The 27,769-nt window shown below is 42.9% G+C and overlaps 1 protein-coding gene across 9 annotated transcripts in view; it reads right to left on the bottom strand.

The window, feature by feature from the left end:
* Nucleotides 1–4,532: 4,532 nt before the first annotated feature.
* Nucleotides 4,533–27,769, bottom strand: part of arhgap32b (Rho GTPase activating protein 32b) — a 135,862-nt gene continuing 112,625 nt past the window's right edge. For 8 of the 9 annotated variants that reach the window (XM_031310990.2, XM_031310992.2, XM_031310993.2 and 5 more), the window contains 12 exons: nt 27,406–27,555; nt 19,242–19,344; nt 17,171–17,315; nt 15,363–15,445; nt 14,895–15,002; nt 13,582–13,727; nt 13,279–13,480; nt 12,608–12,753; nt 12,409–12,483; nt 11,393–12,226; nt 9,639–10,312; nt 4,533–8,330 (listed from right to left, as the gene is read on the bottom strand). In XM_031310990.2, the coding sequence (XP_031166850.1) occupies nt 6,108–8,330; nt 9,639–10,312; nt 11,393–12,226; nt 12,409–12,483; nt 12,608–12,753; nt 13,279–13,480; nt 13,582–13,727; nt 14,895–15,002; nt 15,363–15,445; nt 17,171–17,315; nt 19,242–19,344; nt 27,406–27,555 (4,889 nt within the window). In that variant the 3' untranslated portion in view covers nt 4,533–6,107. The remainder of the gene's footprint in view (nt 8,331–9,638; nt 10,313–11,392; nt 12,227–12,408; nt 12,484–12,607; nt 12,754–13,278; nt 13,481–13,581; nt 13,728–14,894; nt 15,003–15,362; nt 15,446–17,170; nt 17,316–19,241; nt 19,345–27,405; nt 27,556–27,769) is intronic. The other variant, XM_036008608.1, reaches the window with a different exon arrangement.

Below are 27,769 nucleotides of genomic sequence, written 5' to 3'. Positions count from 1 at the left end.
TTCTGACTGTGGGGAATTGGGAAAAACGGTAAAAACTTCCCCAAATTTCTGAATTGCTAATTTTCATAACATTCACTGAGCCTCGCCTAAAACAGTTTGGAGTTTGTATTGGACATTTATAACTTTAATGCACAACATTGCGTTTGGTTTGTAGTAGCCTCTACAGTGACGAGCATTAGTTTGTTTGTATCGATTTATTTTCATTAACCTACTATGGAAGCATCTAGGAAGAGAGGTCGTTCTGACGTGGGAAAACTTTATTCTGATCGCTCCTGATAAGATATGTAATGTTTTGGATAAAAGCGTCAGCCGGCATCATCCGTTCCCTCTGAACGAATTTTTTCTAAATACGGAGAGGTTGTGAGCAGAAAAAGAAACAGGCTCAGTCCAAAAAGTTTGGAAGAAATGATGTTCCTTAATAAAAATCTTTGAGTGTTCCCTATCCCACATACCCCCTGGCCATAGTTACACAAGCACACCCAACTTGTGCCATATTTTCCCAGCAAATCCTCTGTTTCCCAAGCACTTTCTCCCCAATACCCAATAACACAATACACAAATTCATTAATCTTTATTTGTCAAAAGAATGATAGCCCATTCTTAGTATGTATGTGCACTGTGTGTGTGTGTGTGTGTGTGTGTCACTAGTCTAGATGCAGCCTTGGCACTTCACCAGGCGAGGTCGCTGTTACTGAAGCTTCGAGTAGTGAACCCATTTTCAAAACAATTTTTCTAAAGCGTGTTTTACAGTAGACGCATCCAAGGTGGCGCGTACAAATGTGACTATTTATACCTGTCGGTACATGATCCGTTCTGCCTGCACGATCCGTTCTACACATGCGCAAAATGTTCGCGCATGCGCGGTTGTACGAGGATTTACGACACTGCACGATCTGTTCCACGCTTCCGGTCGACAGCCAAGCTAACGTTAGTTTAGCTAACAGCTAATTCGGCTAACTGCTAGCTGAGACAGCATGTAATAACTTTAAAAGACCCTCAAAATAAAACTTGAAAATAAACGTTGACATATATAACAAACACCTAACATATATAACAGCTGTTACGTCAGTTCTACTTTACTTGTGCTCATTTAAAATACAATCACTCAATACTTGTCTTTATTGTTATTACTGTGAAGTCTTAATTTAGCTGTAGCCTGCTTTTCCCATTACGTTTGAGTTAACGTTATTTTAGACTGAATCTAGCTGTCAGCTAGCGGTTAGCCGAATTAGCTGTTAGCTAAACTAACGTTAGCTTCCCGGTGGAGGCTAGCCATAGGCTAGCGTGGAACAGATCGTGCAGGTCGTATGGATACGTAAAACAGTATTATCTTGCGCATGTGCAGAACGGATCGTGCAGGCAGAACGGATCGTGTACCGACAACGTCAATGCTTCGATTTGATTGGATGAGCTACTTGGTGGATCAAGCCTTTCATTCACCATAAAATAACTCATCTTAACCCAGTAAGTTTACCAGAGAGACTTGCAGTCACTCTGAGAGTCCTGGCATCAGGTTGTCGGCGAACCCGTTCAGGCCTCCCGTTTCCGCTTTGTCGTGTGCCGCTGAAAAAAAAAAACGCAATAAAACTGCTCGCACGCCATAAATCAGGGGGGCGCCGGCAGGATATTACATTATTTTGACGTCACGATGGCGCGCGCCACCTTGGATGCGTCTAGTATAATTCACGTTTAAGTGGTTCAGTGCGTCACCAAAGCTCCATTTGCCCATCACTACTCTTCTCCCTAGTTTCATTGGTTTGTTTATGTAGTTTGGTTTATCTACATGCTTTGCTTGCACAGTTCACACACACACACACACACACATAATCCCTCATGCACATTTACACCACTGACAATACTGACAACCACACTCCACACCTTGATAACCCTTTTTATTTGGTCTAATTCGGTTTGATTTGAGATAATAACATTTTTTGGTTAAACTTCTAACCATATTTATATATATATCATATATATATGGTGTGTCTCCTTTGTCACATGCTTTGAGCCGGTTTGTGACAATGTGTATCTCTTTGTTAGTCGTTATATTCTTGTTGTTATCTGTGCAGTCACCCAAACCCACTGTTTAACTTTGTCCAATGAAACTGTTAGAAAGTATAAGATAGACTTGTTTATAAGGTTTATGACACGTTCATGATAGTGTCACATCATAGTTATGACAGTGTCATGTCACCATTATGTCAATACCTTCAAGTAACTTACTGTTTTTTTTAATGTAAATGTGGTGCCAGGTTTTGAGGTTAATATGTTACAGTTTTTTCCAATTGCTAACACACTAAAATGACATGCATGGTACAATTATTTAAACTGACACACAGAGAGCAAAACCTCTTCTCAAGTCTCCAAAAGTCTAAACACATTTTCTGCTTTACACACATTTTGCAATTCAAAATGTCCCTTTTTAAATGCACTGAACACGGTTCTCTGCATAAGACACAACAATCTGACATAAAGTCACATGTTTGCTATTTCAAAACACTGCCATTCAAAATGACACTACATGAGCTCATTGGCCAATAGATGTGTCACCTGGCCAATCACCTCCATGGTTCATTGTTACCACTTCAATCAGGAAGTAAGCACTATGATGCCTCTTTTTTTCTTCTTTCTTCTGCACATTTTTTCTGCAATTTTCTTTTTCAGTTTACTGTTTTTTGTGAGCATATTTTTGTTCAGTCCAATGTAAATATATCTTCTGTGTATATGTTGCACTGACTTGTTTGGTGAAAAATAAAATAAATAAATGTTTCAACAGCATGTGTGTGTATCTGCAAATAGTTCTGTGCATGTGAACAATCTGAAGAATTTTCTACAGTTTGAACTATTTTAGTATTATGACAAAGCATAATAAAGATGAGGGTGCTTTTCATTATGCCCAACAGTGTGTAGTTGGTTAGACAAAAATCTGGTAATATGAATGAAGTGTGTGCCATTTGGTGCAAAAGTTTGATTTTGATAATGCTATATGTGGTTCTGGTTGCAGTGCTTCATTTTGCAGGATATATAGGAGGTATTTAGCAGTTTGGGTGTGTGGTTTTGTGAATTGTGTTAAGAATTTTGATAAAACCAGCCTAGTTTGCAAAATTGTGTTTTAGCAATTGTAAAAAACTGTAATGTCGGCAGCAACTTATATTGTCTGTCTTCAATTACTGTGACATGTGCTCTCTCTCTCTCTCTCTCTCTCTCTCTCTCTCTCTCTCTCTAGGTCAAAGTCGGAAACACGCCCCCTGACCTCGGATTTCCGAGCTCGCAACTCGGACAACCACCGAGTAGCCCGAGCTAAAAATCCAACATGGCTGCTCCGTGCATCAACAGTTGTGAAAGCTGTAGTAACATACTTAATATATAAGCACTTCTGTGTTATTTGTGTCTCGCTAAATCAGTCGTACACACAGCGCTGTCCATATTCTATCTGTGGACATGTTACGCTGTTTGTATGCCCATAAAACAGCGTAATGTGTTGTTATAAAGTGGCATTGCTAACAATGGCTAACCTGGCTAGAGCTAATGAAAATGAAAATCAGACTTGTAAATGGAACGCGTTCAACTCGGGTGTGACGTCATTCCCAGTTCCGAGGTAAATTGAACGCACTATAAGGATTAGGGTTTAAGCACTTTTCATTTTCTAAAAGCATGTCATTCTACTGTGACTAGTCAGTAAGGATTTGGGATAAATTCTGAAATATCTTTGACCAAGAACGACAAAGAAAATTGTTACATATCATCAGTTAGCTGGCAAGAGAGTAAAAAACATTGTTGCATTTGCGTCGCTTCTTGCAAGAAGAATACTATTAAATTGGAAGTCACCACTCCCACCCACAGGTGCTCTATGGATCAAAGATCTCATGCTATTCCTCAGCCTTGAGAAGGTTAAATTGGACATGAGGGGTTCGCCTGATAAATTTGAAGATATCTGGGGCCCCATAATACGTTATCTGGAACATTTAAAATCTCTACCTCTTACTTAAATCACCTGGATTCACTGTACTTATTACCTTCTCCTAATCCTTTTTTCCTTTTTGTAAACTAATTCCTTAGCATGGTATAACTAAGGTTTTAAACATGTTGCAGTTCTATAATAATATGGACACTGGGTCAAATAATAATGTGGAAACAGTTGATATATTGTAAACATTGTGTGTGGACATCTTAACTCTGCTTGACGGATTAGTCATTTCTTACTTGTCTTAGGACCTACATATAGGGCAGGGTGGGGAAGTGGGAATAATTTGGTTAAAATGTAAAATATTTTCAGTTTGTGTTCGTACCTTGTTGTAATCCTTTGAATCTTAAATAAAGAGATGAAAATTGTGACATAAGAACCCTATAACTGAGCGCACATACATGCCATTGTGTTACACCTTCAATGTATAATTAATGACAACTACTCATAATTTATGCTCCTGTCTCCTGAACTAAATTTGTCAATGTTGTCCTCCATGTAATTGTCAGACTGGGCCAAGCAGCGGTCTATCAACACATGTAACATCACGCACATATTAAAAGACAGATTATAGCTATTCCTGAACAGTTTTATTCATTTCATATCTAACTGCAGATACCTCTAGTTTGAGAGAGAGGAGTGTTTTCACATTCAATTACACAGTGCCTTACTTCAGTTCCCCATCTGAAAAGGTAGAGGCTTTAGATAAGGCAAGAGGAGCAAAACCTGCAAGCGATAGAAGTCAAACAGTTACAGAGTACAACCTGGATTTAGACATATTTGAAACATATTGTAATCCATACAGTATGATGAACCAAAATGGCATGTAGTATAATACCAGATGAATGTACATCAATTTCCAGCCTGAAAATAAATGGCCCCAGATATCTTATAAAAAGATCTCCCTCCCCATTGTTTTAAATTCAGAGCCAGTGAGGCGATACAAAAAAAAACAAATAACCCCAGTGGGTCACTTCACCTGTCAACCCTGAACAATCAAAAATCATCAAAGGTGATCTTAAAACTAGATATACCAATGTGTGTGCATTATGACAATGGTGAAGTAAACAAAATATGGTCTGTTGGAACTAAATTTAAGGCTCATCACCAAGTTGTTTTCCCCACAAAGCAGCGGCGACATGTTTTTCACCACGTTGTTTGAGAGGACATTGTTTTCAGCTTTATTCAGTCAGTCCAGTTCATGAGAGTACCGAGAATGCGATGAAAAAAAAAAACATGAAATTAAAAAAACAACCTCTTACACATCTTAAAAGGAACAACAGGCATTCATCCATCTTCCCCTCTTCATCCGGTTATGTGCAACAACAGCGCCAAGTCGTTTGGTCCCTCTTCCAAACAAAACAAGTACCAAAACATTCCATTAGAAGTGATTGAAATCTGTTTATAGCAAAGTTACATAAAAATGGCACAGTCACACAGAAAATAAGACATTGATAACCACTATATTATCTGAAAGTAACCCATTGCAGCTCCTTGTCAAACCTCACACCCAGTCGGATTCTTCAAGACCAACACGGACACACCGCACCGCCTACATGTGTACAGATTAGCAGAGGGAGTTAGCGATGCCCTAAATATATCTTCCTCCAATAACTTGTGCTGTAACATCCAGAAAGAACGCATTGGATAGTGTACTACACAGAACTGTTCTGTAAGAGATAGTGTGCATGCATTTCTAAAATGCAAACCTTAATCCCAGTTGATGCTCATACCCAGCGCCACACCTAAAAAAACAAACAAACTAAAATCCCTTTTTACTAGCCATTCTATTCATACATATATATATATATATATATAGTATATATATTTTACATTTTTGTGTCCCTGTTAAAAGTACCTTACATCTTTCATATCATATACATTTATGACTGGTTACTGTCTCAATCAATCATAATAATATGACCTCTTGGACAATAATTTCAGGTACATTCAGAACTTTCTGTAAAAAGTCTTACAATTTTCTTTACAATTCATTAAAAATACAGAGGAGCAAAAATATTGGTGATACGACAGTCCACTGTCCTGCAGAGGCTGTGACCGTAGCGCAATAGAGTCTTTCTTCTACACAGCTAAAGATAATTTCACACGCCCACCCCCCTGCTCCCCCCCTCTCCTAAATGCTTCATTCTGTACGTATCTCTGTCTCTGGCCTCTGCATGGCCATGTCAGTCTGGATAAAGGCTCCCTGGCCCAGTGCTGTGGAGTACGCTCTGTTGCTGTGGCTCACTGTGAACCCTGGGGCGGGATAGGAGCTGGAGCCTCCACGTTTTTGAACAGGGGCCTGAGGCTGAGGTACTGGGTGGTAATCGTCCAAGTTATCGTAGTGGGACAGCACTGTCTTTGTGCCGTGTTTCTGATATGAGAAGTCTCTGTCCAGGTCGGGGTTGCCCTGGCTGTAGTGCTGCTGCTCCCGGACGCTGTGTGACCGCTCCAGTTTGGAGCGGGCCTGTTGTTCCCTGGGCGCTGATGCCTGGTCCTCTGTGCTGTGGTAGCCGCTCAACGGTTTCGCTTTACTCTGGTGGTGGTCAGAATCCGGGCACTCGTAACGTGGCTGGAAGTTCCACTTGTTGGGATACTCCTGCTGCCAGTGTTTAGACCTGCTGCCGTCCCCACCCAGCTTGTCGTCTCCGGTCTCGTACTTGGCCTCGTGCCGGCCGCTCTCCTGCTGATGGGACAGACTGTGGCTCAGAGTAGCTGGAAGGGAGTGGGAGGATTGGCATTTCTTGGTACTGCTATGCTTGGCGAAGCCGTCTGACTTGTCGCCTACTGCGCTGCCCTGGACATGCTTGTCGGTCTCCATGTACATGAGGACGTCAGCGTCTGACACCATGTGTCTGGGCAGGTAGCGGCCGTCTTTGCTCTCGGCTGCAACCAGCAAGGCTTTACCCGGGTCAGATTTGCTGCGCAGGTGCAGGGTTTCATAGCTTGGTATATCTGCTGGTGCAAACAAGCTGACGTTGTCATACTGAGAGAGGACAGGGCCTTTAATCTTCTGTCTGGCCCTGCTCTCCCTGCGGATGGAGTGCATGCGGAGCCTTTCGGACTCCTCGGGGTCCCAAACGAGGTAAGCAGCAGCTTCCTTGGTCCCATGACTGGGGGGCATGTCCCTGCTCACAAAGCTGTGCTCCTTACCAGGTGGGATGACATGGCGAGCGAGGTAGTGGTACCCAGTCGCCTTTCCACCCTGTCGACCAGCGGCGGCTCCCGGATCTCGGCTGCCATGGGAGTGGAGGTGTCGGACTCGGATGGTGCCGTAAGGGTCAATGTCATAGTAAGGGGCCTCCAAAGGGCTCGAACCAGAGTATGGACTGTAGCGATACTGAACCCGTCCATTCTCAAAGTAAGGCTGCAGCTGGGTGACGTGGTAGTCGGCCTGCGAGGACTGCTGCGGGGGCTGCTGGTAGGCTTTGCACTGATACGTGGGTCGATGGTAGAAGAACATCTCGTCATCTGGAGGAACTTCAGTCCTTTGGATGGGCACTGAGCGGATGGTGGAAGGAACATGGAGTGAGTGCACTCTGCGAATGGTGGGATAGCCTTGGTTTCTGTCATGGCTATAACCCTGATGCCCCGGCCCCGGAGACACGTACACACTGCGGGGGTTTCCTCTGGACTTCATAGAGTGGTGGTGGGACCCGGGGCCTAAAGTGCTGTATCTGTTGTCTAGCCTGGCACTGTAAGGTATCTGAGGCTCTGATTTGGACACATAGGAGAGGTGTGGGGGGACGCTGTCGGGCCGGAAGTGGTGTGGCATGGACTGCGGGCCCAGCGGAACCGGCCTCTGGTGGTAGTATGCAGCTCCTGGAGGCTCAATTAAGACCGGTTCTCCTTTAGCGTGGTACAGGTAGGCTGGCTGGTGCATGGAAGATTTACGAGGAGAAGGGGGGTGGTGAGGCAAGGCATCCTCCAGATGGCTAGGCACCGGGCCTTCACCCAGAATATAGGAGGCTTCACTTTGGCTGAGTGCGGCTGTGGCCAGTTTGCTCTCTATGGTGCGGACAGGAGGCGCTGGAGGCGTGGGTCCGTACACGTTGTGGTACTTTGCAGACTCTGTACAGGGCTGTACCGGCTTTATGGCCTCCCAAGGCTTCTCAACAGGCTCAGCAGAGGTGGGGGCCACTCTTGCGCTGGCCTTCGAGGGGAACTGAGGCTGTGTTTGGGGTTGGACCTGTGTCTGAGGCTGTGTTGGAACAGGCTGTATCTGAGCTGGGCTCTGTTGCTCAGTTTTTTGTGTTTGACGCTTGGGCAGTGAGACTGCATGCCTCTTGGGCTTTTGAATTGTTGGAGGTGGCTGCTCTGATGGTTTTGGAAGGACTGGGGGTGGTGCAGTCTCCTCTGGTCTGACCTGTGAACAAACAACAACACAGACCCTTGTTTACTGAGGAAAGTCTACAAAAAACAAGCTGAGCATTGCTGCAGTGGGACAAGAGATTTTCATATCTGGTGAACATCAAAGAAATAACACGTATGACAACCCCCATGGCAACTGTTTTGACACATTTGGTATTTTTTCTGTATGCTACAAACATTTTTCCCACTCCATCTCTCTGCTGAGCCCCGTTCACTCAACAGCGGCAGTTAAACTGTATTTCACACCATGATTGTTAAATTTGCAATTAATCCGCCGTTCACATGCGTGCCGAACTGTAGGAGCAGTCTGTTACACTACTGTATATTCAACATCACTGACAATTTATTGATCAATAGAATGTATTTCAAAATAACAAAAAAACATTACACTTCATAATGTTTTGTATTCATAACACTATTGTATTACTGTACAAATTAGCTGTTAAAAACAGGAATAGCAGTTAGCTTATGTAAGTCACTCCTAAAGAGCAAAATGTGCTCCTTGGGAAAAAGTTACAGAATTTTGTGTTTTTCTTGACATGAATGAAGACGTTTTAACCATAGATTTGTGCCTAAAAATTTATCAGAATGCAGGAAATGAAGTCTTTGACTCTCAACATTTCGTGGGGGAGGACCGCCAGACCCAACGCTTCATGTGTCCCCCCCCCCCCCCCAAAGGCCCATTCTGAACCAGGAAAAACCCTGGTAGGTAGAGCCAAAATACACTTAGCTGAGCATAAAGACTGGGACCGTTAAACAGCTGGCCACCAAAGGTTAAAAAAATCCACCTACCAGTTCCTTCCTTTCTAAAGCTACAACTAATTAACATGTTATATCTATTGAGGTGTAAAAGTGTCCAGTGACTTCATATAGTCTCTAATGGTTGCCTGGCAACCTCACTGTGACGACAAGACTCCAGAAAGACATAAGATATAAAGTGTTTATTAGTGAGCTTTAGAGGTGCTGGTAGGAGGATTTTTTAGACCTGTGGACAGAGCCCGGCTAGCTTTTCCCCCGGTTCCAGTCTTTTTGCTAAGCTAAGCTAACCGTCTGCTGGCTGTAGCCTCAAATGCATGGATAGAGATGAGAGTGGTATCGGTCCTTTTAGCTAACTGTCGGCAAGAAAGCAAATAAGCGTACCTCTCAAAATATAACTTTTCCTTTAAGGCTTCTTGCTCGTGTTATGCTGCGTAGCAATTATTGATCTATTTCGATCATGCTTACTGCAGCTCAATATCACAATATGATGACCCTTAATACTTTCTAAGTACTAGCCTACATATGAAAGTGATATGACACGTACCTCAGGAACAAGCTGTGGTAAGACTCTAGTATCTTTGCAGTTGCCACTGGGGAAGGTGGCTGGAGTGGTACTAGATGAGCTGGGACGGACTGGGGCCTGTCCTGGGGCCTGTCCTTGGGCCTGTCCTTGGGCCTGTACTGGGACAGGCTGCTGCCTTTCTGGACTTTTCCTGATTGGAGAAGTCAGGCTGGTTGAACTGGGGACTGGGGCACACTTGTAACAAGGACTGTCTGGTGGGGTGGAGTCTGTTTCTGGCTGTGTTTCAGGTGGAGTTGTAGAGGACTCGGTACTGGCTGACGGCTTGATTGTAGGACTGGAATTGGAGGGACAAGATGAGGCTGGAGTGACAGTCGGAGCAGTGCTGTGTGGTGGCGGGGAACTTCCTGTTCCTGTTCTCTCGGAGGAGGAAGTGTGGAAATGTGTGACCCGAGGATGTGGCGAGTCCTGGAAATCAGACGCCTCCTGTTGCAGCAGAGGGGACAGTGGTGTGGAGGGCTCAGAGGAGCGGGACTGAGACTGACTGGAGACCTGCTGGGCAGACTCTGCCAGGGCCAGGGCCAACATGCGGGCAGCATTTTTAGGAGGGGGAGGAGGAGGAAGAGGGGCAATAGTGGGAGCTGTAGAGCTGAGGGAACGAGGGGTGAGGTCCTTTGAAGAGTCCGGAGCTACGACTCCTAGCAGGGACACAAAAATACAAGGGATCTATGGTTGAAGAACAAATAAGCAAGAGAGCAGTAGGTGAAGAAAAGAAATGACAGCAGGCAGGCTGGTTTTAAGGTGCTTCAAGAGTGGGAAAGAGGGGAAAAGTTAAGCGTGGTGCTCAGGCATTATATGAAAAGATTTATTTAAGATGAAATCCATGCAAACTAAACCTAGAAAAAAAAGCAGTTACATAATTAACGGCATGACTTATCACCTTATTTTTTATCTACATAGTGTAAACAAAACAGTTACGTTGTGAACATGCCAAAAAATACACTTAAAGGGTAACTTTGTTTCTTTCTTTTAAACCTGGACCCTATTTGTGTCTATGTAACTGATGGGAACAACAATCTTTAAAATTGGTCCAGTATTAAGCAAGAACCGCTGCAAGACCACTGCAATGTAACATTAATGGGCAATTGTGCACCTTCAATTCCCGTCCATATTCTAAGTGTGTGACATTATGAAAAGGATCCCTTCAGAGATAAACCTTTTTTTAAAAACGTCGCCAAACCCACCGGACTCCATTTAATTAAACCGTAATTCTATCATGGTAAAACACACTTTATTCAAAGTCGACAGAAACAAAATAAATCTATCAAAAGCTGTCTTGGTTCATCTTTCCACTGTTCCAACAATCCCCACTCTGGTTTGGTTGAAATAAACCCTAAATTCACAGATTTACAAGTGGAAATATGCTGGCTCTATACATGCTTAAAGTATTGCTTATTTAAATGGAGTCTGGTGAGTTTGGCGTTGGCAATTTCGGAGCCGTTTGTATTTAAACAAAAAGGATTTTACTTTTTAACAAAAAGGTCTATCTCTGTAGGGATCCTTTCCATTATGTTGTCAGACACTTAGAATAATAATCTGAGTCTGTCAGCAGCACAACAGAACTTTTAGTGGACGCTGACTGACGATGCACATTTACCCCATAGGGTTACACTGCAACTGGACCAACTTCGTTCACATTAGTCACTCAGACACCAATGCATGGGAAAATAAGGTAAAAAAAAAAAAGGTAAAAAAAAGGGTCATTCTCTGCTCCCTACCTTGGTCCTCTTGGCTGCTGGCAGCTGGCGCCTGCTGTATGCTGTCCTCTCCCTTCAGCTCTCGACTGTCCACGCTGTCACAGCCTGTCAGCTTAGAGTGCAGCTCCATTTGGAAAGCTTCACTTAGCGACGGCTCGGCTGCTCTCAGCAGCACACTGCCCATCAGGGGAGGAGAGTCCTTGGCTACTGGAGGAGGAGATAACGGTTGTGAAGAGACGGCCTTTCCGGCTGTATTCTTGTCAGGCATCTCTGTAGAGAAAAGCTCTGAAGTGGCAAATGGTATTAAACTAGTGGTCTTTCCACATTTAATGGGCGTCACGGCCTGTGTTGGTTTATCGGTGTAAGAATAGGAAGTGGGCAGTTTCTTGCTTTCCACCTTCTCTCCAGCAGCCAGGCAGAAGTCTGTGGACAACAAGGGGGACATCAAGCTACCCAGGAAGGTAGCAGAGATGAAGTCAGAGCCATTGGTCTTGCCACAGATGCTTCCGGGGCTCCTCTTTAATGTGGAACCCTCAGCCCCAGCGGGTGAGTCATCCAGGGGGAAGGCGTAAGAGGTATCGGGGAGACTGCACTGGAAAGACATGGGGTCAAAGTCCAAGGAGGCCATGCCAATGTCTGGCGGGCTGAGGTCCACATCTTCACCTGCCGAGCGGGGAGGGGAAATGAGGGCCGGCACACAGATGGGCCCGTCGTCTCCGTCGCTGTCCTCCGTAGCGCCCAGGTTGTCGTAAGAGTTGCAGTGCTGTCGGCTGTCCAGCAGCTCGCCATTAAAGGAAGCTGACAGGGCATCGCTGCTGGAGCGCGGCCGCCGAGGACGGTACAGCTTGGACTCTCCTGAAGGAGGAAACTAATATATTTAGAAACTATTTCTTTTAACAGGCCCTAAGCACAACAGTAGGCTACACTGTAGAAAGAGCATTTGAAATACGTTACATGTATGTATATGTTATTAGCAACACTGACTGATTAAACTTGTTATGCTGTGTAAAAGGGAACTGGAAGACACAAATGATTACCTTCAACATTGTGCAGGGAACTCAGTGACTCTTCACTTTTGGCTGATCTTAATGTTGCCGTGTCTCCTCGGCCTCCTGAAACATAGCCATTAAAATGCTTCAGCATTCAGCCTTGTTTCTGCAAATAAGCTCTTCTCATTGCACAATGGTAAGGTGAAAATTGGACTATTTTCATTCCACGTGGGGAGGAAGGACTCACCGGCGAGAGCCATGGCCTTTAGTTCATTGGGCTCACTGGGGTTGCGGGGCAGCTTGCGCTTGGACATGGAGGAAGACTTGCCCAGGTTAAAGAAAGAACGCCAACTACCCACAGGAGACTTCTTGGATTTAATAGGAGGCCTCTTCCTGTGATTAGAAAATGGTGGTGGAAAAGTAGGCAAAGAAAAAGTTACTTTTACTACAATCACATTTATCTGTTTTAAGCTGCTTTTTAAACAGCATCTCCACTTTTAGGACATCTGCCCAAGTCTGAAACTGGAGACTAATCTTGCTATTTTATTTCTATTGTCTTTACTAAATGACTACTGCTCGTTTTAGCTTTATTTGTTTGTAAAGCATCTTTGAGGACTTTGATAAGTGTGACAAGTCTTATTATTATTATTGTTATTATTAAGTGCTGTGAGATACTGGCAAGCTAGTGCAGGAGGAAAATGACTGCCTGCAGTCTCACCAGCAACCAGCAGATGGAGCCACATTCCAGCATTATTATCTTAGCCCAAATTATTAAAATGCACATCTTTTGCAACAAAATCTACAGTAGATGTGCACTATAATATTAATAAGTATGTCTCTGAGTGTGTGATTTTATATTAATTGGTCTTTCGAAGACAAAGTCACCAAATGGCACATCAGTAAGAAGAGTTAACAAACCTCTCGGTGGGAAACTCGATGACAGTGTGGAACTTTCCCTGCAGGGCCGCCGGACCTTCGCCCACCTCGATGTATTTACTGTCTTCAGTGACTGGAGAGTTGATCTGAGCCTGGGTCCTGGCCTGGGCCTCCTCCAGACTCAGGAGTTTAGTGGAGGGCGATGAAACCAGCAGGGATTTGGGCCGTGACAGTGAGTTGTGACCTGGTGATGTGGAATGGTGTTTATTGCTCAGGTAGAAGCAGCAGTGGGATGTGGGATGCCAATATGAGCAGAGGTTGTAACTAAGTGATGTGTCTACGTACCTGCTCCCTCTCGTATGAGTGAGCTAAGTTTAGTGCTGAAGAGAACGTCCACATGGTTGAGGATGAACTCCACCACCACCGACTGGATTCGGACTTCCATGAAGGCTGCTGTGCCGCTGAAGCACGCAGATTCAATCTGTTTGGACCTGAAAACAGTGAAAAGGGAAGAATTGTGTTTGTTTATTAAAGTGCTCCACTTTAAAGCGTGAAGGTATGTGACTTTTAAAGCTATAGTGCGTAGTTTCTGTCCCCCCATGAGGAATTCTAAGTAATGACAACAACACTGTCGGCGCGTCCACATGATACAAGCCTTCTGTGATTGCGCACACCCCCCACCCCTCCTCCACACAGTTGCTAGTAGCCAAGGAGGACACGGAGGATTAAAAAACATGGACTCTTCAGAAGAGGTCATTATATTTACTCAATGTTCTGCGCATGAAAGTCGCCGGACATAGCCATACTGTCTTAATTAGCTTTGTAGCAACTCATTTGGCAATGGCGTGACTGTAACGGACGTTCATTAATATCAACGAGTTACGCACTAAAGCTTTAAGGTAGTGAATAAAACACAAGTGGTTAAATTTTAAATTACATAATTTGTGTAAAATGATTGAGAAAATGCATTTCCAGCATTTGATGTTGTGTTGATCAGCACCCTCCCACAAACAGCTGCTTAAATCCTTCCATTCAGGCAGAATGCACGAGGCACGCTAATTTCTGCTGCACGGAGCCCATTATCACAGCGGATTCAAGTCTGAGAAATGGTTCATGTGAGTAGTATAAATAACCTACATAAGCTCAACTACACACAATATGTTTTCACCAAATTGAGTTCCAGTTTGTGCTCTGTTTTTATCATAAATTGAGTTTTGGTGACCTGGTGAGGTTTCACCATAAGCCTTACTACTTACACAATTAGTTTAAGTAGATATCCTTATATTCTTTACAGTGGTTATATATTTTTAGGGGGGGGTGGGCGCGGACAACCCTAAGATGTGTGATTTCTTCCTATGCCTAAGGGTGCGGTTATTATTGTATAATTTTTTTGAATGCCCTTATTCAATTAGCTTGCTGCCTACATGTATTTGTGTTTACTAAACTGAAGAGTTCATTAAAGAAAGCTGATTAAATGAAAAGAAGACTTACTCATAAAATACGATAAATTACTTTATTCAAATTGAGGATTTTGTTTGCAGATTTTTTTTTTTTTTATAGGGTGATGACGTCATTAAATGACCTTCAATAGAAGCTTTGAATGTAAAAAAAAAAAAAAGGCCCTAAAAACCATTCTATGGTGCAGGTTGACGTCTCACCTGAGCAGGTTGGGTGCCCAGACGATGGCCAGGTTCTTGCTGTGCATGTTGGTGATGTAGCTGAATGCTGCCAGGTGCGAAAGGTGTCTCATCAGGAACTCCAGGGTCCTAGGAATCAAATATTCATTTATTCAAACTTAATTGGCTCCCACTAGTGATGTGCAGACTAATGGCCATGATAGAGCTCCTTCTTCAGTGCATCAATATTTCACCATGTGCTCAAATCCCAGAGGAATGCTACTTTAAAAAATGTGCATTTGTATGCTTTCACAAAGGACGGAGAATTCAATTTCTCATCTTCAACGCAAAGACCCGCTGGGAGCCATTAAATGATTCCACTCAATGAAAAAGCCATGAACGTAACATTAACAGACACACGGCCGATGTGAAGACTCAACACAAAGTGTGCATCTGTAACCTGGCAGTGTCTGAGCCTGCCAAGGGGGGGCAGTGTGCCTCTACACTGACCTGTAATGCGGTGGAGGAAGCTGCTGGATGACATCATGGATTTTGATGAGTCGTTCTTCGTCCGTTGCCGCTGACACAGCATCCTTCAGAGTGAAAACAAAGGGAGAGATGGGGAGGTAGGCAGGGCGGGATGAATCAGTGTATCAACATTAAGCCCATTCACTTGTCATCCCAGGTTCACGCTGCTACATGGAGCACAGAGGGGACAGCAGTCTGCAGCCACAGGCCCCCCCCTCCTCTCTCCTCAGCTGCCATAACAACCAGCAAACGTTTACTTTATCTTCAGGGACGCCTCTGCTGTGCTTGGAGAAGATTTTTATTCCAAGTCATCCAGAGAGCGGTTTGCTACATCTGTAATGATAGGGTGTGTCAAGTACAGTGCTATTATTTCAGAGGTGTCCGTGACTCATAACTGGAAGAGACATTTGCAGGATTCCTGTAAGATAAATCGGAGGAATTTCCTTTCTTTGCTATAGAGATCAAGAAGTAATGTGAAATCAGTACTGCCAGTCACACCCAATCAGTGTCCTTTTGGGGCATCGGTAAGCACAGAATCTCTGCTGCAATACTTAGCAGACTTGTATCCAGGGGTGGAATGTAACTAAGTACATTTACTCAAGTACTGTACTTAAGTACAAATTTAAGGTACTTGTACTTTACTTGAGTCTTTTCTTTTCATGCCACTTTCTCCTTCTACTCGGCTACATTTCAGAGAGAATTATTGTTCTTTTTACTCCACTACATTCAACTGACAGCTTTAGTTACTAGTTACTTTACACATTAACAGTTTTGCACACAAAACACATGTAGTTTATTACTCTGATGTTTTATTCTAAAGTAAACTAACCAACAACATAACGGCCTACAAGTCCAGCTGAAATGATTAGACCACACAACTTCGGACACACTTTCTACAATGGGAGGGCATTGAGTACTTTTACGTCAAGAATATTTTACAGATTATACTTACATACTTTTACTTAAAGCAGCCACATTATGCTCATTTCCAGGTTCATAATTGTATTTTAAGGTTGTACCAGAATAGGTTTACATGGTTTAAATTTCAAAAAACACCATATTTTTGTTGTACTGCACCGCTCTCTCTCACTGCTGCAGATCCTCTTTTCAGCTGGTCTCTGTTTTAGCTACAGAGTGAGACCTCTTTTCTTCTTCTTCTTCTGTACTATCTTTGATTGCACTGCACATGCCCAGTATTTTATGGTGAACTTGTGTGTGTTGTAGCAGTGCTTTGCTTTTGAGAACGAGGTAGCATGCTAGCGTTAGCATGCTAACGCTACGAGCTAATGGTTGCGGTTAGCCTGCTCGTTTCGGCTTGTGACGTCACAAGCCGTGCCGATTTTGACAGGACACATTCAGAAACCGTATCTCACTCTAAACAGCATGGATGGATTTTTTTCAAAGTGTGTATGTGTGTGGAAGCACCAGAGACACAACATAACACCCCAAATCCCCCAAAGTGATTTTTTCATAATATGGGCACTTTAAGTAACATTTATAATTAAAAGACTTTTACTTGTAACAGAGTAGTTTACTAAAAAGAAAGGTTTTGAACAACTTACTTTAGCTGTTGTTGTTTACACTATCCGCCATTTTCTCGGTCAAAAATAGTCGATCTCCGAATGTGAATGAACGGACTCCATAGGAGGAAATGTCATTCTTATTCATTTTGGCGAGCGTTACGCTTTAAGTAAAGGATCTGAATACTTCTTCCACCACTGCTGGTTATCTACACGAGTGCAAGATATTGGTGTGTGAGAAGTGTTTCGACCTGCTAAGGCTTTGCTTACAGAGAATTTCTCATAGAGCTGGTAGGTGAGCAGGGGGTTGGGCAGCTCTCTGAAGTAGAGCTTGCACAGCGAGCCGACACAGTGGATGTCCTGGATGTAGACATCTTTGGTCAGGTCGGGGATCTGCTCAGAGTCAAACTCGTGCCTGATGAAAGAGAAAGGGCGCAGTTTCAACTAATGAACTGAAGAAAATGCATCAATAAATGAAAAAAAAAAAAAAAGCAAGCCGCACTTCAGTAGTGTTTTAGAAGAGAAAATTTAAGATATGCGCCTAAATAACTTAAATTTTGTTTGTGGTAATGATGTAATCTTCGGCTGCACATGAACAGTGTGGCATGTGGCCGAGGGTGTACAGTATGTTTCATGTTATGTTTGGTTTCAGAAGTGTGGGGACACAATGAAGTTGAGGAATATCAATATGTGAATGCAATGTATTTACATGAACTGTGTGATATATCGTTCACATCTCAAATCACAGAAACAAATACACATATGAAATAAATAAAGCAAAGCATGCAAAGAATATTGTTTTAGTCATTAAAATCAATTCTTGTCTCAGGAACAATGCCCTTTACTGCCTTTGCTTAGATACTTTCATCAGAATAAATCATGCAGAGGAGGGTGAGTGGTCTTCTGTCTGCAGGTCCTCCTGTCAGTCTGCATACAGTGCATCCCCAACAAGCTCGACCAATCAGACAGTTAGGACAGCCTACAAACAAACATCTAGGGCTGCTCCCTCTTAGTCGATTAGTCGACTAATCGGTCGTTTTGGTCTCAGTCAACTTAGATTTCTTTAGTCGATTAGTCACGTTTTATGCTTCTTTCATGCTGAATGACTTATTTCCAAGAAACGTACGAGCACATCTCTGGTAAACACAAGAATTAAAGTGGTGCTTTTGCATGACTCTTTGCAGAGAAACTCAGATTTACAGATCTGTCGATTAAATCAACTAATCGATTAGTCGATACAATTGAATGAGTGTTAGTTGACTAAGAATTTCTTCAATCGAGCACAGCCCTACAAACATCAAGTAGCCTCATCAAGTCTAAACTGCTGAGCATTTGTTAAATTTTGGAAGCACGGCTTTCTTGAGAGGACAGACGGACAGACAGTTAGACAGACAGACAGTTAGACAGACACACAGACAGCACAGTTTTTCCTCACAGCTGTCTGTGTACCTCAAGAACGTAGTGCTTCCAAAGTAAGGGATACATCTGATTACTGACCTATTGCATGTATTCATGGATTTGGTAATTTTAATACATTTTCAGGTGTTTTTAGGACTGGAAAACTAGTCTCTGAATTTCTGAATGCGTGGGAACCCTTATTTACAGTAACCAGGTTACTACAATGCATGCAAACGTGTTCTTGAATTACCTGCATTACCCAGTTACTTAAGTGTGTCTCAGGGCACTGTATGTGGGCTGAGATGCCAAACCCAGGGTGAAAACAAATGTTCTAAATGTTCTTGCCGCTGCCCACAAAGCTAATCTTGCTTAGCGTACACTAATAATTGAAGGTGACCTAGAGTGTATCAAGATTTCTATGAACTCATCTCTTGTCTCATCTGGATTTAGGCAGCTTGACAATCAGGGGACACTGTTTACTCAGAGTTTAGAGAGGAAATCAAACTCAAACTGTAGCATATGGTCATCCACACATCCTATCCTATATATTGACATGTAAACACAGCATTATCCTTACAGCCTCACAGCACAGCAGAACAAACAGATGAACTTATAAAATGGCCACAACACGTATGTTGCCTTTTACAAGCCACAACTGTTGTAAAAGCTCCGATTACCAAAGCACAAGTTCTTATCCTGGAATGACAACATCACATGGTAAAAACTGACGTAAACTGCACGTCATCCTGTTTTTTTCCTTTACAGATGCAATAACCCTAGATGGAATTCATACGTTATCAGCCTTTAGATGTGGGCTGTGGTAGGATTACATTTGTGAACTCCTATGACAAAGGACATTTCTGTGGAAGGGGCATATGCACAGAGTGGAGATAATAAACACTTGAATTAAAATGCTGTGATAAACAGGCAGCATGTCTCCTACCGCAATTTCTGGATATTTGAGGCAATTCCAGAGAGGCGGTACATGCCGTCCACCACGCCATGCTTCTCGATGAACTCGGTGCAGCTCTTGAGGACCTGGGGCACTGCGAAGAGAAAAACAGCGTGTCATCACAGCACACATCAGTCAATATTTGTCCAGTCTTTACTGAGAGCTTCCAGGTCAAGAATACGATGAGTTCCTTTTTGAAGAGTGAGTGCAGAGTGATCAAGGCTAGTGCTCAGGGGCTTTTTGGACAAGAGGCTGTAGGATCAGAAGGATTATGGAGGAGTGTGGGTGAAAACATTTGAACCATGTAAAGTAGAAACCATATCCTGAAGACCTTTGAGAACATTTCATTTCTTTATGTGGTGCTTTTGGTTGCCCTTTAACCCATTTTCTACATCGATGCAGTTTCTCTGATGAAGCAAATAGTTAGAAAAACATGTCAGTGAATGAGGCAGCCAATCACATACGCTCAGCTTCAAAGCACAATGCCAGTGATGTGTCACAAAAAAAGAATAACCTCAGAAAAACACAGAGCTTCTTAATTCTCCTTCAGCAACCATGAATCATACAGACATGCTATTTCTGTGTGTGTGTGTGTGTGTGTGTGTGTGTGTGTGTGTGTGTGTGTGTGTTAGATAAGGATGGTGTCATGTATGTGTATAAGGAGGCTCCCAGGCGTTCCACAGCTCACACATCATTCAGAGGATGACAGAGAGTGGGGCACTCGCCAAAGCAGCTGTTCAGACGAATTCCACACATAGCGAAAGAGAAAACAAGAGATTTGAGGAAACTAAATTCTGCACCAGAGGAGAGGACAACGAGGGTGGATAAATCCTCTCCCAAGTTCCTCACGTGGGAAGATTTTGTTATGAGGTCCTCTTATCACAAAGATACACAACATGTGTTTGAATGTGGACTCAGTGTTGGACTCACAACAGGAATGAATCCTCTTAGTGCTTTCAACTGATTTAAGTGATGGTTTTGTTCCATTAAACATCACTTTTGAAAGCTCAAATTGACTTAAAAGGGGTAGCTCGGATCTTTTGAAGTGCGGTTGTCTGCTCTACTTCTCCACAGTCGCTGTATTAGCTCCAGTAGAGTCCCCAGTTTGGAGAAACAGTCCGGAGTACCGTGTCCAAATGCTCCTTGCCTCAAGCCCACAAACTAGAGATGGGTAATATATCGATTTTATATCGATATATGAGGCTGGATATTGTGTTCAATTTTGGACATCGTAACATGACACAAGTGTTGTCTTTTCCTGGTTTAAGGCTGCATTACAGTAGTGAGCGATGTCATTGTCTGAACTTACCAGACTGTTCTAGCTGTTCTGTTACTTGCCTTTACCCACTTAAGTCGGGTAGATGATTATTTATCACAAATCACATTGTGTTAATATTTTATGAAAGCACCAATAGTCAACCCTACAATATCACCGCAATATCGATGTTGAGGTATTTGGTCAAATATATCGTGATATTTGATTTGACTGATTGATTTGCACAATTGATTATGACCCCACCACACACTTCTGGTGGGTCATAAGTGATTGAGAGGGATCACTTTGGTATTAGTCTATACATTGTTTTTTGAGGAAAGCACTACATCATTTTAAATTGATATTGATTTCTTTTTAGGTGGGCCTTTCTTTCACCTGTTAGTAGATCTCCTTATGTCGGCACCCTTTTATATAGGCTTCAGTCTATGGCTGGCACACAGACAGACTGTGGGCAGCGCTTTTTCATTTTTCACTTGATTTATGTGAAAGTAACAACTGACATTATAAACACACAACCAGCCTATATGCAAATGGAAATGATGTACGTGTTTATTTGCATATAGAGTGGGGACGTAAGATGTGATCATAAGTGGTCACTGTTTGGAGACACATTCTACAGAACAAAACACATGCACCTAGAGCTGTCCACTTGTGATCGGACCACTTGGATCGGATTTTAATACCAGGTCAGAACAGACCCTTTAGGTGGTTAGAATATGTTTAGTTGCTGTCTCCGTGCACAGCAGGACATTAGCTAAGCTTCCGTGTCTGTACTCCTGCCTGCATCTCCAAACTGGGGGCACGTCGCCTGCCATCTACTGTAGCTAATACACTGACTAGTGACTATGGATAAGTACCTTTATCAACCCCATTTAAAATATTAGAACTATCCCTTTAAATGCAGCAAAAAGTGAAAACTGTTCAGCATTACCGCAGTGGCAGAGTAGAACTGAACACATTTACCTGGGTCATAACCTGAGAGCAATGCATACCAAATGCTTCTCTTTCATTTAATTTTTTTTCTTATAGTATCCATTATTTATGTTAATAAGTTATTATTTATGTTAAGTTGTGTCAAGGATGCACAACGGTCTTTAATTTCAATGTTAGATGGGTTCCTTTTACAAGCCCTCAGGGTTTTGTTTTTATCCTACCTGTGCATTTTATTATGTTATTATATTTCTCAGTTTCATTTTATTTTATATGCACATATAAAGAAAGAAAGAAATAACCCATTTACACAGAAAATGGAAGCAGAATGTTAATCACGGCCAGCAGCCTCTGACAGACGAAGGTTGTCTGTGAGAATGTGCAAGTTACTCAGCTTCAAAGCTGGTCTGAAATTGGTTAGGACTCAGGCTTTGTGAAAAATAACAACATACCGCTTCTGTCTGACCTCCACAGTCTGGATGTGAAAGTGCTTTGTGGAGGAATCCGAAGAAATTTTGGAATTCAATAAAAAAAAACATGTGATACTGTATGGTGGACTTCTGTAGTACCGAGCTAGAAATGTAGGCACATCCCTTTGATCGCTCCTTTGTTGGCATGCCACTCCAAACACGAGGATTTAATGGGAGATTTATGAAAAGAAACATTTATTTCACGGTTCATAGGTTTTTGGATATTACTTTACCCCCAAGTCTGTTTTTTGTTGAAGCAGCTGATAACAGCACAGCAAGATGTCCAGCTGTCTGATCAAACAGGACAACATTAATGACAAGTTTTGTAGATTTGAACTTAAAGTTTAATGACATTTAAAGACTATATTGTCAACATCTAACCAACCGTACAGGATGCACAGGATGTTTACAGGTTTCTTGGCATAAGTGCCGAAAAATGTGAAATCCTTTACGTACATTTTTTTAACTATTATTTATTCAGGGACGGTTCACTGAGAGGAAGCCTCTCTTTTTGCAGGAACACCCTGATCACATTCAGTTCCACATTCATACCTGGAAGCTGCCCAGTACAACCACAGTCTGATCTGCTGGCCACTGAGCAGCTCCACTGGAGCGGTTGGAGGTTAAGGGCCTTGCTCAAGGGAACCTTCAACTTACAACCCGGATCTGTCTATATAGCAGCAGAGTTTCAGTGCTTTACTTATAAATTACAAAATCATCAACTGTGTTTCTCTTGCTCTACAAGATCACAGTTAAGCTCAGTTTATGGTAGCCGTGGTGTTCCCGGCGCAAGCCATGAAATGACAACTGTTGTTTCCAGTGTGAAGGCTCTGCAAGCTGGCGTGGCGCGTGGCCCTCAGAATTTTTCTAACTACGCGTCCGCTGTGTGTGCTTGCGCTTTCAATTCAACACGGTCGGCTGGGAAGAGTCTTCATGTACAGACCACAGGGAGTCAAACAGCCTTAAATATGTGGTCAGAGAGAGACACCACACTGGGAATAGAAGAATAGAATAGGGAATAGAATTTTCATGGAAAGAGTGGTCTTAACAGTGTTACAGACATGTCATTTTGATTTGGAGATAAACGTCACATTAATGATTAGAGTAGATCCTTGTAATGTTTCGTAGTTTTGTTTGTTTGTACGCCCTCTGGTGTTTCGGTGTGACCTGTGCTGCCCTACAAAGGCAAAAGACCTTAACTCGCTAGAGTGTGAAACTGAGAAAAATGACTTTAAAGTTTCTGTTTTGTCCAGACAAAAGTATTATAGGTAGGACTCCCAAAATTTGACAACTAGTTGCTATAATGAAGAAATGTTTGTATGCAAAAAAATCTTGAGCTCAAAATTGACCTTTGACCCTTGTTTGGCAGTTACTGTACTCTGCCTTTGTATCATGTTCCAAAAACAAGGAGTCGTGCAAAGGCAAAAGGCAGTAACTGACATATAATCAATATTTGCTTACATACATGCAATACATACTTACATCCATTATAAGAACACCTAACCAAGGTCTAGTCAATATGGTATTAGTTTTAAATGATATAGAAGACCTTTGGTTGTTCCTATTTAGTGCTATAATGATCAGGATAGTGCGGCAACACTAACAGTTAAACAATATGACAGATAAGTTACTTTGCAGTACAGTATACAATATGAATAAATACAATAAATATTTTCTCAATAAAGATAATTTAATTATAATTGAATACAAAGGTATATTTATTGTTTAACAATAAATATATTATGTTTAACACTTTTGCAAGGCACTGTATCCGTGTCATATTCTCATTAGGGGCTGAGCCCCCCTAAAGGTCTGGTCCTAGAACCGCCCCTGGTTAAGGGTTAAGGGCCACCAAACTGCTCACGATGCACTGTCAACAAACTCAACTTGGATTACTACTTTTTAACTCTGAGATAACATAGACAGAGTTGACCGACCATTTAGGTTAGCCTACTTTGTACGGACGTTAGTGATAACTAGCTGCTATTATGGATTTGTGTACGATCTGACATGAACACCTGCAAGAAGGAAATACAAACACGTATGGATTGTTGTGGATACAGCAGATGACGTGCATTGCTATGGATTATATCTTCCATGGATTATATCGGATTGCATGAAAAGGTAGGATGCCTGTGTATTTAATAATTGGTTTTCGGTGTCTGATGTCAGGCTTCGTCAAGTGAGGTGGTGTGTCAGCATCACCGTTCGCGCTACGTGACACAGATTAAATTTAGCTAGCTCCGGGCTGTCACTGATGTTGACAGATCTGAACCATCGCCACTTTATTTCAAAGATGTGTCGTGTGTATGTTACGTGGTTTGGTGACAATTAAAAGCGGCAAACTTTGACAGTATGACAAAGCCAGAGTACAGTAACATCACGGCGGCACAGTAACATCGCTCTTGATGCCTGGCTAAACAAAGTCAGAACACCGTAACTCAACTTCAGCGTGCCGGAACAAAGGCAAAGAGCCGTAGCGGCTGTTACGGCGTTCTGCTGTGGTTTCTCGTATCGTTTTGGATGTTACGGTTGTCATAGCCCTTTATTTTCTCGTTAAAACAATCAAATTGACGATATTTATTCACATGATAAAGGAGGTCTCAAATAACCCAAAAATGACATTAACTCATTTTTGACCAAACATGATGTTACGGCGTTTTGCCTCTGTAGGGCAGTGTGGCTAGGGTTGGGTACCGAAACCCTGTTCCACTATGGAACCGGTTCCTACGCAAACTGTAGTATTCAGACCGGATTAGAACGCAAATTTCGGTTCCTCATTTCGGTTCTGACTGAAATATTTTCCCTCTGTCGCTCCTGTCAGCGGCAGACTCTTTTTTTCTTTCTCACTTTTCTGCCAAGTGGCGCACGTGCACGCTCGCGGTGTGAAGCGCGTGTCCGCGCTATTCTCGGACATGCACTCTACAATCACTGCTGATAGACGGCTTTTTGGACACGCTCCAAAACAGATATAAAAATATCACACTTTCTCTGTAGTCTACCGTTAGCTAGCTACTGTAAATGTAGGCTACTTTTAAAATGCCATATTTTCCCTCTGGGCTCACCAAAATGGACGTAAAAGCATATTAACCATTCACTGCACGTGATCGCTAGTAAACATATTCCACTTGCTCTGCTAGTCTATCGTTCAGGACCAGACCCTGTAGCCTGGTGGTGGGGGACACGGGACAGCCTCCCCAAATTGTCTGCCCTTTCAAACTCATACCTGTGTGTCTAGGCCTCTTGGACACCATCTGAGAGAGTTTTCTCCTGTGCAGGACATGCCATAAGTCAGGAGAGGTGTAGTATCTCACCAGAGAAGAACATATGGTAATTTTTCTGCAAAAGAACTGCTAAAGTTTGAAGCTGGTTGGCATACCAACTCAACATTTATTTTGTTGTTACTTGTTAATAGTGTAACTGTTATTTGTTAAATTATTGTAGTTCTGTGTTAGGTGACTTAGGTTTACTTATTATATATTTAAGTACTTTGAAACGCTAATATATTGTTCAATTTAAATAATGTTCAATTTAAAAAAAAACTCCATAAAAAAGCCTGTCTTTTATGTAATTTTAAAAGTACCGGTTCGGCATCGGATTGTAAAAATCCAAACGGTACCCAACCCTACCTGTGACCAGACGCTTGTTAAAACAGACAGGACTCGGTGTGATCCCTGTGAGCTAATGTGCTGGTACGATGAGAACCATTTATGTCCAGACACAGAATATGATCCATTAACACGAATAAATGGGTTTTCAAGTGGGTGTCAACATCGGCTATAATGAAGTTATTGATCAAGCAACAGCAGAGCAGCATGGTACCGCTGGTTCTAGCTAATGTAACAGTGTAATCAGGAAACCATTATGCTCCCACTCTGTCACTGAGACCATCACATCATATCACCTACCAGACACAGCGCTGCTGAGAGCCCTGAAAATCAATGGAGCTCCAGCAGTTAGATGTAGGTACGGACTTTAGCCCGGCGGCTATTACCTTAATTACAACCAGAAAGGCTGGCAGAGCTGCTATTTACAGACAATGTGTGGTGTGTGTTTTAGAAGATGGTGCATGATGACTTTCATCTAAACTCCATTAGCTCATTAATTGGAATCGAGGAAGCAGTAACAAAAGCATGAAAATAAGCACTGAGCTCTGGCAGCCATGATGTCACTGGTATATGTTCATAATTACGTTCCATAATTTGAGCCTAATGGATCATGATGCTCCACTGTCTTGGGCCTCTGCTGCAACATCAGTATGTCATGTCTGCTGTTTAGTTGTTAGTGCAAATGGCACTGATCACCCCCTCTACATTACCACCATCCGGACGGAGATACAGGACTTTAAAAGGAGCTCGGGTTCAATACTTTTCAGGCACCGACCAAATTGCCTCTAAACTATCAAGTGTCGAAAATTCCCTTGTCATTCAATACCTAAAGGCAGCTACACACCGGGCCGATAATCGGCCGTTGGACAGTCTGGCGAGGTCAGTGACTTGAGTCTGTTCGGTGTGTTCCGTGCCGTCGTCCGTTGGAGGAGCTGTCAGCCTTCATTTTGGCCGACCTGACATGTTCAGTCGGAGACAGGGCAGTCGGGACTCACCGGGAAATGTCAAGCGGGATGAGCGTGACTAGAGTCTCAAAATCTGACGAAAATCTTTTAAACTGACCTTTGCCGATCTGAAATGAAGACAGATTCAGCAACTGCACGGCCTATTTCTCTCTTAAAATGTTTTCAGAAACACGTTTCGGTGAACTATTTTAGTACAAAATGAGATCGTATTCTGAATGAGTTTCCAGTAATGGCCAGTTGAAAAATCCAAAATCCGGAAGCAGCAGCTAGACCTACGTGATGCGTTCGTCCAATCAGCTGCCAGTTTTCATTTTTGGGCGACAATACAGATTAGTGCCGCCTGCTGTTATGGAGACGTATTACGTCTCGTCTCTTAGGTGTGTTCCGAGACACTTTCTTGACCAACTCGGGGAGACTGATCAGTCCAACTGCCTTTTCTGCCGAGGGTCGGCCGTCTGGTTGGTCTGTAACGGCCTTAAGGAGTAAATCTCATCAGCGTTAGTGAGCCAATAAGCATGCAGCATGCTTCTACCAAGATCTAATAACGTCTGTGATTGGCTGTCTAACGTTACTCATTTACAGAGGCGCGCAGGAAAAACTCTACGTTACACAGAGAGACGGGCTCACGTAGTAAGAGCTGAAAAATAAATAAAAAGATTTGTGCCGTAATGTGTAATGTTGTAATATCTTTTTGTTTTATAAAATTTGTATCGGAAAAAGTATCATTTAGGAACAGGTATCAAAGTCACAGTATTGGCAAATAAAGGCCTGTTCTCTCTGCCGTAAATCAAGGTCCTGCCAACTTCAGGCCCTGGCCACTGTTTGAGACTTTATGGTGTTAAGAAAACCAGCCTAAATGGATCCAGGGAATACTTGTGCTCTCAGGTGTGTCTGCATGTTTCTCACCATCATGTCCTGAGTTGAGGAGGTGTTCTCCCAGGTCGCAGCCGAACACCCTCTCCCGGAGGATGCCCCTCTGCTTCAGCTTCTGCTTGGTGGGCCGGGACTTCATGAAGGTACGCAAGAATGTGATCAGCTTCCCGTGCTTCTTAGACACTGAGGAAGGAGGGAAGGAAGGAAAGAAGGACACATTTTAGATCTCTTGCACAACGGTTTACTAATCTACAGTAAGTGTGGGTTTGACACCGGCTCAGCTTTCACACAAGGTCTACCCACGGACCTCGAGCGAAACCCTATACAAGCTGCTCGGGCTTGTCCCATTGTGCATTTCAGCTTCTTTCTAATGCAAACCCTTCCTTTATGCATGTGT

This window comes from Sander lucioperca, chromosome 13, assembly GCF_008315115.2.
Source record: "Sander lucioperca isolate FBNREF2018 chromosome 13, SLUC_FBN_1.2, whole genome shotgun sequence".
Taxonomy (NCBI): Eukaryota; Metazoa; Chordata; class Actinopteri; order Perciformes; family Percidae; genus Sander; species Sander lucioperca.
This window is presented reverse-complemented; position numbering and strand designations above follow the sequence as displayed.